Source organism: Copadichromis virginalis, linkage group LG14 (genome assembly GCF_057382275.1).
Source record: "Copadichromis virginalis isolate Kocher_CV1m ecotype Utaka linkage group LG14, C_Virginalis_male_GT1.1, whole genome shotgun sequence".
NCBI classification, from domain to species: Eukaryota; Metazoa; Chordata; class Actinopteri; order Cichliformes; family Cichlidae; genus Copadichromis; species Copadichromis virginalis.
Window position 1 is genome coordinate 29,525,644 of NC_140631.1, and position 13,678 is coordinate 29,539,321.

The 13,678-nt window shown below is 38.4% G+C and overlaps 1 protein-coding gene across 1 annotated transcript in view; it reads right to left on the minus strand.

Moving 5' to 3' along the window:
- Window positions 1-5,364, minus strand: part of plch1 (phospholipase C, eta 1) — a 55,007-nt gene extending 49,643 nt beyond the window's left edge. Inside the window, exon 1 of the mRNA XM_085430324.1 lies at window positions 5,000-5,364. Coding sequence (XP_085286450.1) covers window positions 5,000-5,042 — 43 coding nt within the window. The 5' untranslated portion in view covers window positions 5,043-5,364. The remainder of the gene's footprint in view (window positions 1-4,999) is intronic.
- Between the last annotated feature and the right edge of the window lie 8,314 nt (window positions 5,365-13,678).

Here is a 13,678-nt window from a genome sequence, read left to right on the forward strand (position 1 = left end):
TCCATGCTTTCACAAGTCTAAACAGAGTTCAAACAAACCTCAACAAAAAAAATTTTGCCTTCTAAAAGCAGACATATGGCTGTTTTATGATCTACTGCCCCCCGCTGTTGTTTAGCAGTGTTGCATTGTGCAATTTCATACTAACACTAATATTAATATCGCTAAGGTTAAGGTTAGGTTGCGCTTCAGAAACTAAAACTACTTACTCCTTGTTAAGATATGAAAAGAAAATATTTTATCCTACAGTGGAAAAATAACTGAGGTGTAAGTTTTGAATATAGGTGCAAACCAGTCTAAACCGACTATCCTGCATCACCACGGGAGTGGTAGCATGGATTTATGATACATAATTACGGCACGTAATTTTCTTGTGAAAGGAGTAAAAACAGAAAAAGCCACAGAATTATAATCCTAATCTAAAAACTAAGTCATAATTAACATAATTCTGAGATAATAACCTCTTGTGTGGTGCCTGTACTGGCTAGTTCTGTAATCATCACAATGCGGCAGCTTGAACTAGACTGCATCAGTCCCAAACTTTTGAGCAGAATGAACAATTAGCCACGTTAATATCTGCGTTGATTTGAACACTTTGTTTTGTGTTTTACTTAAGAGTGTTTTACTTAAGAATAAACAGTGAATGAACTGTATTAGAAGTGTCAAACATACTGCCCATGAGTCAGAACATGCAGCAAAACTGCAGTGAAGTCAATAAAAATCATATTTTGCTATTAATTCAGGCTCTGTTTCACTGAATTGTTGCATTTGTGTCTTTTTTCTGGCTGTAGGCTTGAATGTGTACATGAATAGTTGTCTCTTTGTCTTAGCCCTGCAATAGACACCATGTCCAGGGTGTACCTGACCTTTTACCCATGACAGCTGAGATAGACTCCAGTCCCATTGCAACTATGAATTGGATAAGCAGAAGAAGACTAATGCAAGGATGCAAGATATGTGACATTGTGAAGAATTTCTTATCGCTAGTAAAAGAACAGATTGTGCAGAATTTAACCAAATAAAATGTAAGAGCCTGCATACAAATTTCTTAATTTATTTTTCAATTCTCCCACTCCAGTCTCACAAGTTTGCAGCAGAAGCTCAAATTAGTTTAAAAAAAGAGTCTGCACGCAGACAAATGTCTCTCAGCCCCAGAGTCAATCACAAACACCTGGTATACAAAAAAACAGATCACCATTGGAAGGGCATTAAATTCATGGAGGGTTTTGATTCATTAGTTTCAACCCAAAGATCCAAAGGTAGAAAAATCACAATTGAAAAAACAATCAAAAAAGTCACACCCATAAATGAATGAATGAATGAATGAATGAATGAATAGCTTAATTTGTTAGTCTATATCGTATTATGCCCAGGCTCAACAAGGCTACACAACAATGTTATGATATGAATATTGCTAAAACATTACTAGTTTTCCATTTCCACACTTTATTTCTGTGTCAGTGCTAAACAATCAAATAATATTCATGTATCTGAGATCCGTGTGTCGGTGTCGGTCCTGCCTCATAACAACGTTGGTCTGAAATTAGACAGGATTGCTCTGTTGGAGGTAAAGGGGGAAATATTTCTTTGTGTATATTAAACTCTCTTTTCTTTATTAATTTATTCACTATAATAAACATATTATTAATTTTGTGTTTGCTGTAAGCCAAATTTAGGTTACCTGCGTTGGCTTGCTAATGAGAGTTTTTAAAAGCATTAGTTAACTTCCTGGCTAATGATAACTAAATGCTCAGTGAGCCAAATGAGCAATAACGATGCTCCTGAATCATCATTATAATGATGCAGAAGCAACACCGATATGGTGATTTCAGATTGTACGACTCCAAATCTGATATTATTATGCAACTTTACTCTGACTGTCAGTGCCTGAGATTGTGGCTATAGTAATAATAATAATAATAATGGATTGCATTTATAGAGCGCTTTTCGAGAACCTCAAAGCGCTTTACAATTCCATTATTCATTCACTCTCATATTCACACACTGGTGGAGGCAGCTACAGTTGTAGCCACAGCTGCCCTGGGGCAGACTGACAGAAGCGAGGCTGCCATATCGCACCATCGGCCCCTCTGGCCATCACCAGTAGGTGGTGGGTGAAGTGTCTTGCCCAAGGACACAACGACCGAGACTGTCCAAACTGGGGCTCGAACCGGCAACCTTCCGATTACAAGACGAACTGCCAACTCTTGAGCCACGATTGCAATGTATAGTATGGCTGGCTGCATTTTCTAATAAAACAGCCCACACTAATGTTAAAATTCTGGGCATGTATTTATGTCTACATTTCCTGCCTATATATAGGTTGTTAATGGCACTAAAACGAATCGACTTGTCACAAATAAATGGCTGCCAAGATAATAATCTGCTGTACTAATCATTTGTATAACTCCAGTGCTTTATATTTGACAGCAACATGGTGCCAATAGGTTTTAACTAGGATCTGGAGTGTACTTTCAAATAAAATTCCTTTTAAAACAAAGTCATTACACAAAAGTTCTAGGGTAGAGTTAAGAACACTTGGTAAGGCTTCTTGTTACCAACATAAAAGAATACACACTCACTCTTATGTCGCAGTCACTTACTCCACCTAATTAAGAGCTCTTAGGGCAATGCTCACACTGCCAGTGCTACAAATGGGTTTCCAGGTTCCCTCGGGTGCAGTGTGGAGCAACTCCGGAATAAAAATAAACACACGACAACTGCGGCATGATAATGCATTTGCCAAAGCTGATACAGGGGGTCCCCGAGCGGAGGAGGAGTGACTTCAAAGGCGGGAACTGAACCCTGCATGTGTCAATGCGCTTTTTATGTATACATTTGGTGTATGATTGTTGGCTGTTCGTGCAGTGATTGAGCTTCTTCTTTCTTCTTCCCAATGCCAGGAAGGATGATTAAGATGTGGTATCTCTAGCAGAGCCAGACTGCCATAAAAACCTGTGTGATCTCAACAGTTTCCCAAAAAATATTTGAGAGAAGATATGATTGCCTGCCTTCTGCTTCTTATCAGGGAGGCCGAAAAGTGTTGAATAAAAGCAAACTGGACCTCTGGGTAGCTCATTAAAGGATGAAGGGATGAAAGGAAATTAAATAAAAGCCTGTATTTATGGATAATTTCCTTTCTATTTCCCACTTAAAACGCTAATACGGTGTGGTAAATGCGTTGCCTGGCTGCAGATTCATGCTGACAATTACCAAAAGAACCCCAGTAGGTTTAAGGAGTTGGATTTTTTTAAAATCCAAGGCAAGAACAGATGTGATGTGCCAGTTGCTATGTCAGCACACAGGCTGATAAATTAACCCAGCAGCAATTAAATTTTACTTCATATAAATAAAAAAAGAAGATCCTTTTGGAGAAAGAAGAAAAGGAAAGAACATTACTAATAAACAGGAAACTGATTATTGCTAAACTGAATACACTGGAAGCACCTATGCAGTGGAACAACTAAAGAGACATGGGTCCTTTTTCCAGCAGTACCGTGTTTCAGTATCATATTATATATACTTTATACCTTATTGAAAAATTGCCTATTTAAAATTGGACGAGATTGGTGGTATCATATTTATTTCATTTCTGTCAGAAGAGAAGAGAAGAGAAGAGAAGAGAAGAGAAGAGAAGAGAAGAGAAGAGAAGAGAAGAGAAGAGAAGAGAAGAGAAGAGAAGAGAAGAGAAGAGAAGAGAAGAGAAATACTTTTGGAGAACAGAGAAGATCTAAAGGACTGGGAGAGTTTCTTCCTGGTGTCTGCTTGCTGTTTCTGCCCCGAAGCTACAAAAAAGGAAGAGGCAGAAACAAAGATGACGGTAGAGAGAAGACAGGGGGAACGTGCTGTGATTCATCATCATCATCAGTGCAGGAGAGACACATGAGGAAAAACACATTTTACATGGAAAAGCCATTTCCTCCATGTGGAGGAGATTAGTATCTATACATGCTCCTCCATACCTTCCTCTTCCTTTCATTTTTTGTTCAGTTTCTCTCACAGCAAGAGCAGATTGTCCATGAAGCACAAGAGTTGTTCAAAACGAATAAAGCGCTAGTGTCATGTCCAAGGTTGGCAGAGCCCTCCCTCTAAAACCCCAAAATGAGAAAGAAAAACACACAAACCCTGGCACTGCAAGGGGTGGTGGCGGGGGCTGAAAGCTTGACGTATTCTGCTTTTAAGTGCCAAGGATTCTCCATATTTTCAACATCATAAAAGGGCTGCTGTAATAGCCCGGGGACTGTTAGGGCTTCAATTTGACCATCAAGACTCAATTCACAGCTCTGCCACATTGTATGGCGCTTAACATCCCCTGCCTGATTTTCAAAATGATCCTATTTCTCTTGATGCCACCGACAATCAAGCCCACCTCTTTTACTGAGCTATGGCATGTGGTAATGCTATGTGGTGTGTCAGTTTCTGAGACATGTTCTCACCAAGGATTGTACTGACAGAACTTGTGAACATCGCAGATATGGTTAGATTTCTGTAACAGTGCAGAAGATCCAGATCTTACAGGATGCAGATCTATATGGACTGAGGGCAGAGTTATCCAATCGAGAAATTAAGGGGGTTTTCTGCCCCCTAGTGACACGTACAAAGGGGCATTTTCAGCACCAGGGACAGTTTCCCGCTGCTGCTCCTCATCAACATTTCTCATATAAGCTGACATAAACGCTCAGCAGTTTACAAATTAAAATTAAAATATTGCCCCGAGTGTAATGAATTCTTTCTGTATTTGAAACGCCAATAAACATCAGCCTAAATACTGCCTAATGAATCCCTCATGCAAATGACAACGCGATTAGGTTCCTTATTCCAGCGTTTGTAGCAGAGTGGGTGATGATAATTCCCCACAACAAGCGCAGTGGAGATATTACGCTCCAGCCTTCTTGCGATGTAGGCTGGTGCGCACGCGAAGGAATGTGTGCACCGCACTGTCTTCTGTGAGACAGATATACCAAATAACCACAATGTCCAAGTGCTGAAAATGATCACTTACCCCTCTCCAAACTAAGATTTCTGCAAACTTCAAGCTCTGCCATTTAGGACTGAAGTTGTTGGTCTCACAAAATCCCTCCATGCGCTTCGGGCATCATTTTATTCCCTAGTTGTGGCGGTTTGAAATGCCAAGATGCCATCAAAAAGTATCCGATTAGTCCATTTCTCCATGATGACTAGACTGTTCACAATAAGCGCGTCATAATCATAAAGTGACACTTGTTTTAAGAATCCAAAAAACAAGCCCCAGAAGCAAACTGCTCCTCAGTACCTGCCTCCCTGTACTGTCTGCAGAGTGGATTCACAAATCACCAAAGCTCACATCCACAGCCTGTGCGCGCACATCCTCTCCTCTCACCAGGCGCAACACAGGAGCAAAACGATAAGCCGATTTCTCACACGCTCGATGGGTTTGGCGGAGAGTGGATGTTAATGAGCGAGAGCTCAAGACGGGCGTGGAATGAATGAACGTGAATGATAGCGCACAGCGCGTTGGCTTTAGCCACTCGAGTTGGTCATTTGGACATTTTCGCCAGTTTTTGGTTGTTGTTTTTTTGCGTGGATCAGCTGCTTGACGACAGTTTAAATTCCTCACCAAAATCAGCTCGTGCAACATCCGTTTGTTTTGTTACGAGCATATTTTTTTGGTCAGTGATTGATTGTAGTCTTAAACGATAAAAACAACAACAACAAATACGGCACAATTGCGCAGCGATGCCAGCGCTATGACCCACTTTACATTGCCTGTCTCTTTCCATGCTTACTCCAAGACACAACAGGAAGCAGGCTTCGTGAAATAATAGGAATGCAATAAACACATTGGGACATATTGGTTCCCCAGAGAGAGCGACAGAGGCAGAGCAAGTCCCGTGTAAACATTAATGAATAGGTAGGGTTTTTTTTAGCGTTTAAATTGCGTGTGAGCGTTTTTATGTGTGTGTCCAGCCGGGAGCGTATCATCCCAGTAGAGTCATTTCCCTAATGAAAGTTTACTCAGTCTGAATCTCATAGATTAGTTTCGTCCACTGGTCCTCGTTAAAGCCATTTCATTTAGGACTGCGAGAGACAATTTCGGAATGACCGAGCAGACACACAGACGCGCAGTGTTCAAACACTGGGAGCCAGAGGCAGAGGTTACCAAATCGATTAGTGCTGTCTGAAGAAACAAAAATGCATGTCTGAACACGTGTCGCCCTCAGTTTAGTGTTGCATGACTGTATGTTGTCCATTATCATCCTGGGTATTAGAAGGTAATTGGTGACTCTGATTTAAACACAAACATCTCTTCATCCACACTTGCCTGATCAGAGACAGTTAATGGGCCCAGCCCAAAACACCTGGCAGTGTCTAGTTTATATATCATGATCAGACAAAAAACAAAATCAGCCAACTTGATAATTCACAAGGCTGCAAGCAACTTGGAAGAAGCAAAAGAGGCAGAGTGAAGAAGTGAAAAGGGAAATAAATATGCTCTGACAGTAAAGGACAAACATGTCAAGGACATTAATGGAAACATAGAAACTCCAGAAATGATGCAGCAGATATTTCATACAGCTTGTTTGATTTTTCTTCCTTTTTCACCTCTTAAAATGACACAACAGCTTAGACAACAGTTAAAAGATTAGTATCTTTTCTTTCTTTTTTTTTAAATTGGTTAGCACTCACTGAAAATGCATCCTCATTTTGTGCTCAGCAGGCTACACTTTTTTCATTTTCCCAACATTAATAGCTCCCAGATTCTAAAAGAAAAGGCAACTTCATCCTCAGAGAAATTATATATACAAATTATAAATACATGGCCAGAAATTGTCTGAAATTTCATACACATGGTGATTTCTAAGCATAACAGATGGGAAAACAAGTAATTGTGTTTTCTCTCTGTGTCAGTCAGCTCAGTCCATCATCCACAGAAGAGCACTGAAGCAGTCATGCTTGTTTTCTACTACAGTTCACTGACAAGAAACGGTACAGCCAAAGCATAGCACACAGTCTACCGAAGTAGGATGGAGAGTCGGGAGGCAGTTTGTCAAGGTGAGGCTGTAAATGGTTTGTCGGCTGTAGGTGTGTCAAACTCAGAAGCAAACCAACCCATCAGAGATTTTTCATGGATTTTTCTGACAGAGCTGTCAGTGCAGAGATCAAGATCAAACTGATGCAACTGCATGTCTGGATTTAGTTCAGATTAAGAAAAACTGTAAGGAAAAACCGACTTAGATTATATCTAACGTAAACAGTAAAGTCTCTCAACATTTCAGATGATGTGTATTACAAAAAAGAAAAGTATGGCATTTCCAAAGAAGCTGTAGTGTTAATAAAAAATAAAATGCAGTGATGTCCAAATAATTTCAACCCCCTTTACTTGAAAATACTATTAATGTAATATATAAATGTTGAAAACTGACTGTTTTGTCATTTTGAATGTGATGACAGGGGTATTTTTAACATCACTGTGTTTCAGCACCTCTTCTTTTAACAAAAAGCTGTAAATGCTTGGGTGGTGAGGAGATGAACTGTTGGAGTTTTAAAAGCAATGCATTTCAGCAGTAATTTTTTCAGTAGTCAATTTTTTTGTCATTTTACAGCAATATGACAAAATTTGGGTGGGTGTCAGGTCTGGACTGGAGGCAGACCAGTTTAGAACCTAGATTCTTTCACTACAATGCCATGCTGTTGTTTGAATGATATAGTTTGATATAACAAAGGTAACAGAAGAAAGAAAGAAAGAAAGAAAGAAAGAAAGAAAGAAAGAAAGAAAGAAAGAAAGAAAGAAAGAAAGAAATGCTCCAAAACCTGTATATATTGTCCGGCATGATGGTACCTTCACGACAGATAAGGGGTACCCATGCTAAAGATACCAGTGCACTCTCGTTCAGTCAAGCAGGTATTAGCTGCTAATAATCTGGATCGGTCTTCTTCGCTGTAGCCTCTATGATTTCCAAAAATAATTTCAATGCATCAAAGAACAGAATACGTTTTCAACTCTGGATGTTGCACATATAAGGTCTGAGTGGCAGTTTTAATTGTGGAGGGAGGAATGAACTGTGTTCTCTGGCAATCACTTCCCAAGTCCATGCACATGCCGAGTGCCCAAATGTCACAAATATTCCATCTATTTTTTTCCATATTGCTTCTTATACAGACATTTGCTTTGGTGACACTGTGTCCAGATATTTTTATCCCCAAATATCTTCCATTTTGCTTACGTTGACCATAAAAAAATAAAAATAAAAAATAAAAACATTTAAAAAAATCTGTAATTCTTGAATTTTCTTGCATTTTATCCCATGCAAAGTTTCAGAATGGTGACTCCCTGCCTACTTTTATTTGAAAAAAGTCTAGATTCTCTATGAATTCTAGACCTCTCCCCTCTGTACTCTTACAAATTAACCTAATCAGTAGTCAAATTATTCAAATTATTATTTTATGATCCCTTGTTGCCATTGTCCCAACATCTTCGAAAAATGTTACTGTCATCAAAAATATATGTTTTAAAAACACAAGCAGTTACAACATATCAGTCAGTTTCAACATTTGATATGTTGTCTCTGTGATCATTCCAATTATGTATATTATTAAATGGTTTGAAAATCATTGCTTTGGTAACAGCTTCATAAACACATTACCTTGTACTGATGGAAATGTGAGAAACAGATAAGAGATATCTTGTTTTAACTTCACAGGTACTCTTTTCCATGGTGAGAAATTCATGGAAGGCAAAGAGATGCTTTTCATCAATAAAAGAAAGAAAGCAATAAAAGAAAGTCCAATAACCTGCCAACACAAACATCTATGAACAGTTTTTCCATGTATGTTATGCACTGAGTCAGTTGCTTGCAGCTGTCTTTTTTTACACAATAATAGGGAGGTTTTGTTGTATTGGCTTTGCAGTCTGATTCTAGTCTGATATTACTTGAAGCACTTTTTTTGGCAATGCATCTCCCTCTAGTGTCCATTCTCAAGACATGCAGGTGTCAGAATATTGTGTATGTTTCTATTTGATATTTACCGTGAAAAATGCTATTGTCTGCCAAGAAGTGCCGTCGGTACTGCGGCTCTCCTTTCCTGTTCACCACCCAGGAGCTCATTTTGAGAAGAGGAGGAGAAACAACTGGATGACCTATGAAGGAGAGGACAATTGGATTATGTTGTCTCAACATGTTTGCAGAAATCTGGATAAATGTAAAAAGTAATATGATGATATATGTTATATAATAAAATAAATCTACTGCAGGTCCATAGCTGTGAGCCAAGTCACAAATCTTCAAACAGCAAGTGATTCCATTTTAAAATAAGGCTTATTGAAGGTTTAAAGACTAAATGCTTTCTGGACATGGAGATGTAATTACAATAATGGCAAAAGTCACCATGAAAGTAATCTTTCAGTAGTCCTTTGCTGCTTCTGCAATCAAAGCTTGAATTGAATTAAATTATCCGATTGTTGCTATTTAGACACGACCCAGGCTCCCTGCTGTCTCGCCTGCTCTGCATTCACCAACTAGGTCCCGTTTCTCTAGCCAGCTCTCTTCGTTCAGTTTTTTGTCTCCTTTGATATTTTCCCATCTACTTCTCAACATGTGTTCCCATTTATCTTCTTTCCGTTTCTCTTCTTTTCCCTTTACTTCCTCCAGATTACCTTTCATTCCTACCATTTCCATGGCAGCTCTTAGTGATTTCCCACCTGTTGCTCATCTGTCTTTCTTTGATTTATTGCATCATACTACACACACATACAAACACACACCAAAGGTGTGTAGTTCTGAAAAGGCTTGGAGCCCCTGAGACAGTTATTGCCGTCTGGTTTCAGCTGACCTGAGGAGAGTTGACTGTTGAAACACACAGAGCTCAAGGGTCAAGTGTCTTGAAGGTGAAAGTACTTTCCTGTGATCCTGCAACCACCTTGTTTTAAAACGGACCTGTAATGTGAATGGTGTTTATCATAGACCACATGGACCAAGACTTATGTGTCCTATTAATACGAGATCCGTGTCATTCAAGTCAGAATGTGCATAATCCAAAAATGTCAGTGCCTTGTAGTGTCAGTGGAACAGTTTCAATTTTTTAACTCTTCTTGTAGCAGACAACTGGAATACTACACTTTCAACAATCAGTCAGATCGTACATTTATTGTTTAGGTATGCACTGGTAACTGCTGCTGCGGGAAGTTAACTTTACAAGATATTTAAAGAAAGAAAATTATATGTAATAGAAACAACTGACTTAAGCACAAACCATATGAAAGCACAGATATTCACCTTTTACTTCAGGGTGTGGAGGAAAACAACAAAGAAAGTGTTTCAGGAAGAACAACAAAGGCACAGAAAGGAGTTAAGGAAAGCTTTGATAGCACATATTTCAGCTAATCAGTGCAGCCTAGTGCACTGGTAGTTGGCGGAACACGGCTTTGAATTTGTGTCATTATTCCTGCTCAACAAAAAAGCTTTTTAATTAAAGGAGATGAGACAACTTTTGCATTGCCTTCATGCCAAAAGCACAAAAATCTGAGGCTTCTCTCCAGCTCTGCTCCACCTTATGTCAGCAAAGTCTCTTAGGGGCTCTGAATTCACTGTAGAGCGCAGCCCCTAAGAGACTTACTGCTTAATTATAGAATAATGTTCCTAAATTCTGTTTGTTTTCATAACAGAGTCCAAATTAGAGACAGGAGTTGAGCAGCTGAGGTAGATGATGGGGGATATTGTTTGCACAGCTTTAACGGGATGTCAGGTTGCAATGCAGATAGATTACGAAAAAAAGACAAATCACATGGCAAGAACTCACCACGTTTGCACTTACAAGTCAGCAGACGTTATAAATGCTGTGCAAAGGCGCATAGCAAAATGATATCAACAATGCAATGACCATCTGAACTGACAATTCTTTTAGTAAGTGGTGTTTCTGAGACAGAACCACAAACAGGGTCTTGTCAGTTTGAAGAAAACATAGCACAATTTAGACACTTTCTCACCAGAAGATATTATAAATGAAAACACGAATATTAAATGTAAAGCTACACAGATAGGTACTGAGAAACAATAGCTCAGCACACTGAAAACAGCAGGAAGCAGGATAGCGCACTAGCTCTATATTAACATAAAACTTCTATACCCCACCACCTCAAAAGTTTACTAATTAGTACAGAAATCATCCGTTAATTGTTAAAAACAAACCAAATTAAATGTAAAAATGAGTTGTACAGTGGCTGGGTATATCAAGACTTACCATCATTGGGAGGTATCCAAGAAGCAAACAGTAGGGTTTTTTGTACTAAACAAACAAGACCTTCCCTGTAAATTACTGCATTTGCGGTCTTTGCTCTAAGCCGAGCTAAGCATGTTTATATGCAAAATAATAAGCATCGTTGCATCATCATTCAGCTGTTTGTGCATGTGTGTGGGGGTACTGTCATGCTCATGTCTTGTGAGTTAGTAAAATGAGTCTTATTACTGCATAACTGTAGTACCCTACTTAACCATAGAGTGCAAAAACCTCAGGGGAGTACAGTCCATTCTTTCTTTTCCATTGGGCTACTGACTGGGAGAGAGAGCAGCTTAAAAATAGATATTTCACTGCCAAACTGCCTATTTCAGGTCCTGACAGGAAGTAGGTCAAAGATATCCGCAAGTGAAAAGCTTCATTGTAGTAGCTATTTAAATCATACCAGAGTAAGATTACCTCAAATATATGTGTGCAGCATTTCAATACTTCCACTTGTCCAGTCTTTTTTTTATTTAGAGCCAGCTCCAAATACATTGATGTTTTATGCATGCAGTGCTAATGCAGAGGTTACCTGTAGCATGTTGAAGCCTCTGCTTGTGGATGTGGGTTAAATCTCCAGGGTGAGATCTAATCAGAGTTATTATAGTTTTGTATTTTCTAATCAGTTTTTTCATTTTAATTTCATTTTAACTTTCTGTCTTTAAGTCAGTTTAGTTTCAGTTAATTTCCAGAGCATGTTAACTCATTTCAGCTTAATTTTTGTTTGAAAATGTTTAGCCTTAGTTTACTTTTTGATTCATTTTGAGTGTTAGTTTTAGTATTTTTAATTATTATTGTTTGGAGGGTATATGTCAGAGGCAATGTTTAGGAAAATCAGTACAGTATTACAATAAAAAAAAAGAAAGAACTGTTGAAAGCTGTTGGCTCACAGTCCTAGACACACCAAGAGTCTCAATACACATTCATGAATGCCCCAAATATTAAACCTTCCTCTAAATTCTTATTTTATTTTAGTTCATTAGAGTATTTTTTTTTCTAGTGTTTTCTAACAGTTCCTTGCTATAATGGTAAATTACAGTCATTGCATAACCATTCCTTTTCAAATTTAGCATCAAATGAAGTGGTTTAGATAATCTTGTCTGATAATACTTAAAGTATCCTGCAGTTGTTTAAGGGTTTAGGTGCATCTAAAGGTTTTAGATATATAATCGATTTTTTTGTTTTGTGAGGTAACAGTATAACAGATCAGGAACAACACAAATGGTCACATATTCAGGATGCGGAGCAGTGTGTATGTTGAAATTATAACAAAACCACAGGCCCATGCCATTTTCTGCACCTGCTCTGAGAGTTTACTCCAACATAAAGATTTTTGTTTGTGAGAATATGAAGCAGTTTTAAAGCATTCATTGCATATTTTATTGCCAGTGTGAGACTGGGTTGTAACATAGTTTACAAAATTACCTTTTCATTGATTTTCATTGCTTTTTGCATCAGACTGATTTCTGCGTATAGTACACATGCTGGATTTTCTGTGAAATTGTTGTGCATATGCATGTTTCACAGTGCCTTGCCTCATTGCCTCTCTTTCGGTGCGCTACAGTGTCAACAGAATACAACACTTGCTAATGTCTGCTTGGAAACGGAGTTCACTAACACAACAAATAACTGCATCTCAGTTCAACACAGACTCCAACACAAACTCAGCATGTGGATGAAAACAAAAATTTGTATTGGGCCAGCTACAGTATTAGCCAGGAAGCAAGCTAACATCAACAAGCTAGCTGTTACATGCAGAATCAAGAAATTCATCCAGTTTACTTTTTCCATTCAAATCAAGTGATCTGCAACAGCATTTCTCCAGTGTTTCTGAAGATCTGAAGTTTTTCTTTGGACTGTGGCCTGTATTTACTCATTTTCAATCCAATTCTTGTATCTGACCATTTCAAGAGGAATGAACCTCAAAAGGCTGCTACTCAAGCGGGTGAACCAATGTTGTGTCTACACAAAAGAGACAACTTGGCAAAGAACAAGTTTTAAATTGTGTCTTTTGGTACAAAGATATAATTTAGTCCCCTTTAGTTGAAATTATGAAAAACAACAAACATAATAAAGTTTGACAGTCAAAAATTTACATTTTGGCACCAAAAAGATGATTTCCAAGGAGCTGTTAGCCAGTCAAACATTGAGTTGTCAAACATTTTGACAAAACTGGATGTGGTGAACAAAATAACAAGTGTCATGGCTATAAAACTATATATAGATAAACAATATCTTACGTTTTTTGAAGTTTCATTAGAAATGGTCTCATTGCAATGGTGGCTGTCATGAAGCCATTTGTTACAGGAAAAAACACAGGAAGAAAAGGCCAAAGTTTGACACGAGAACCGGACTGAAAATCAGTGGCAAGAGGTGTTATGGACTAATGAATCAAAATGTAAAAGTTTTTGGTTAAACCTCATCAGTA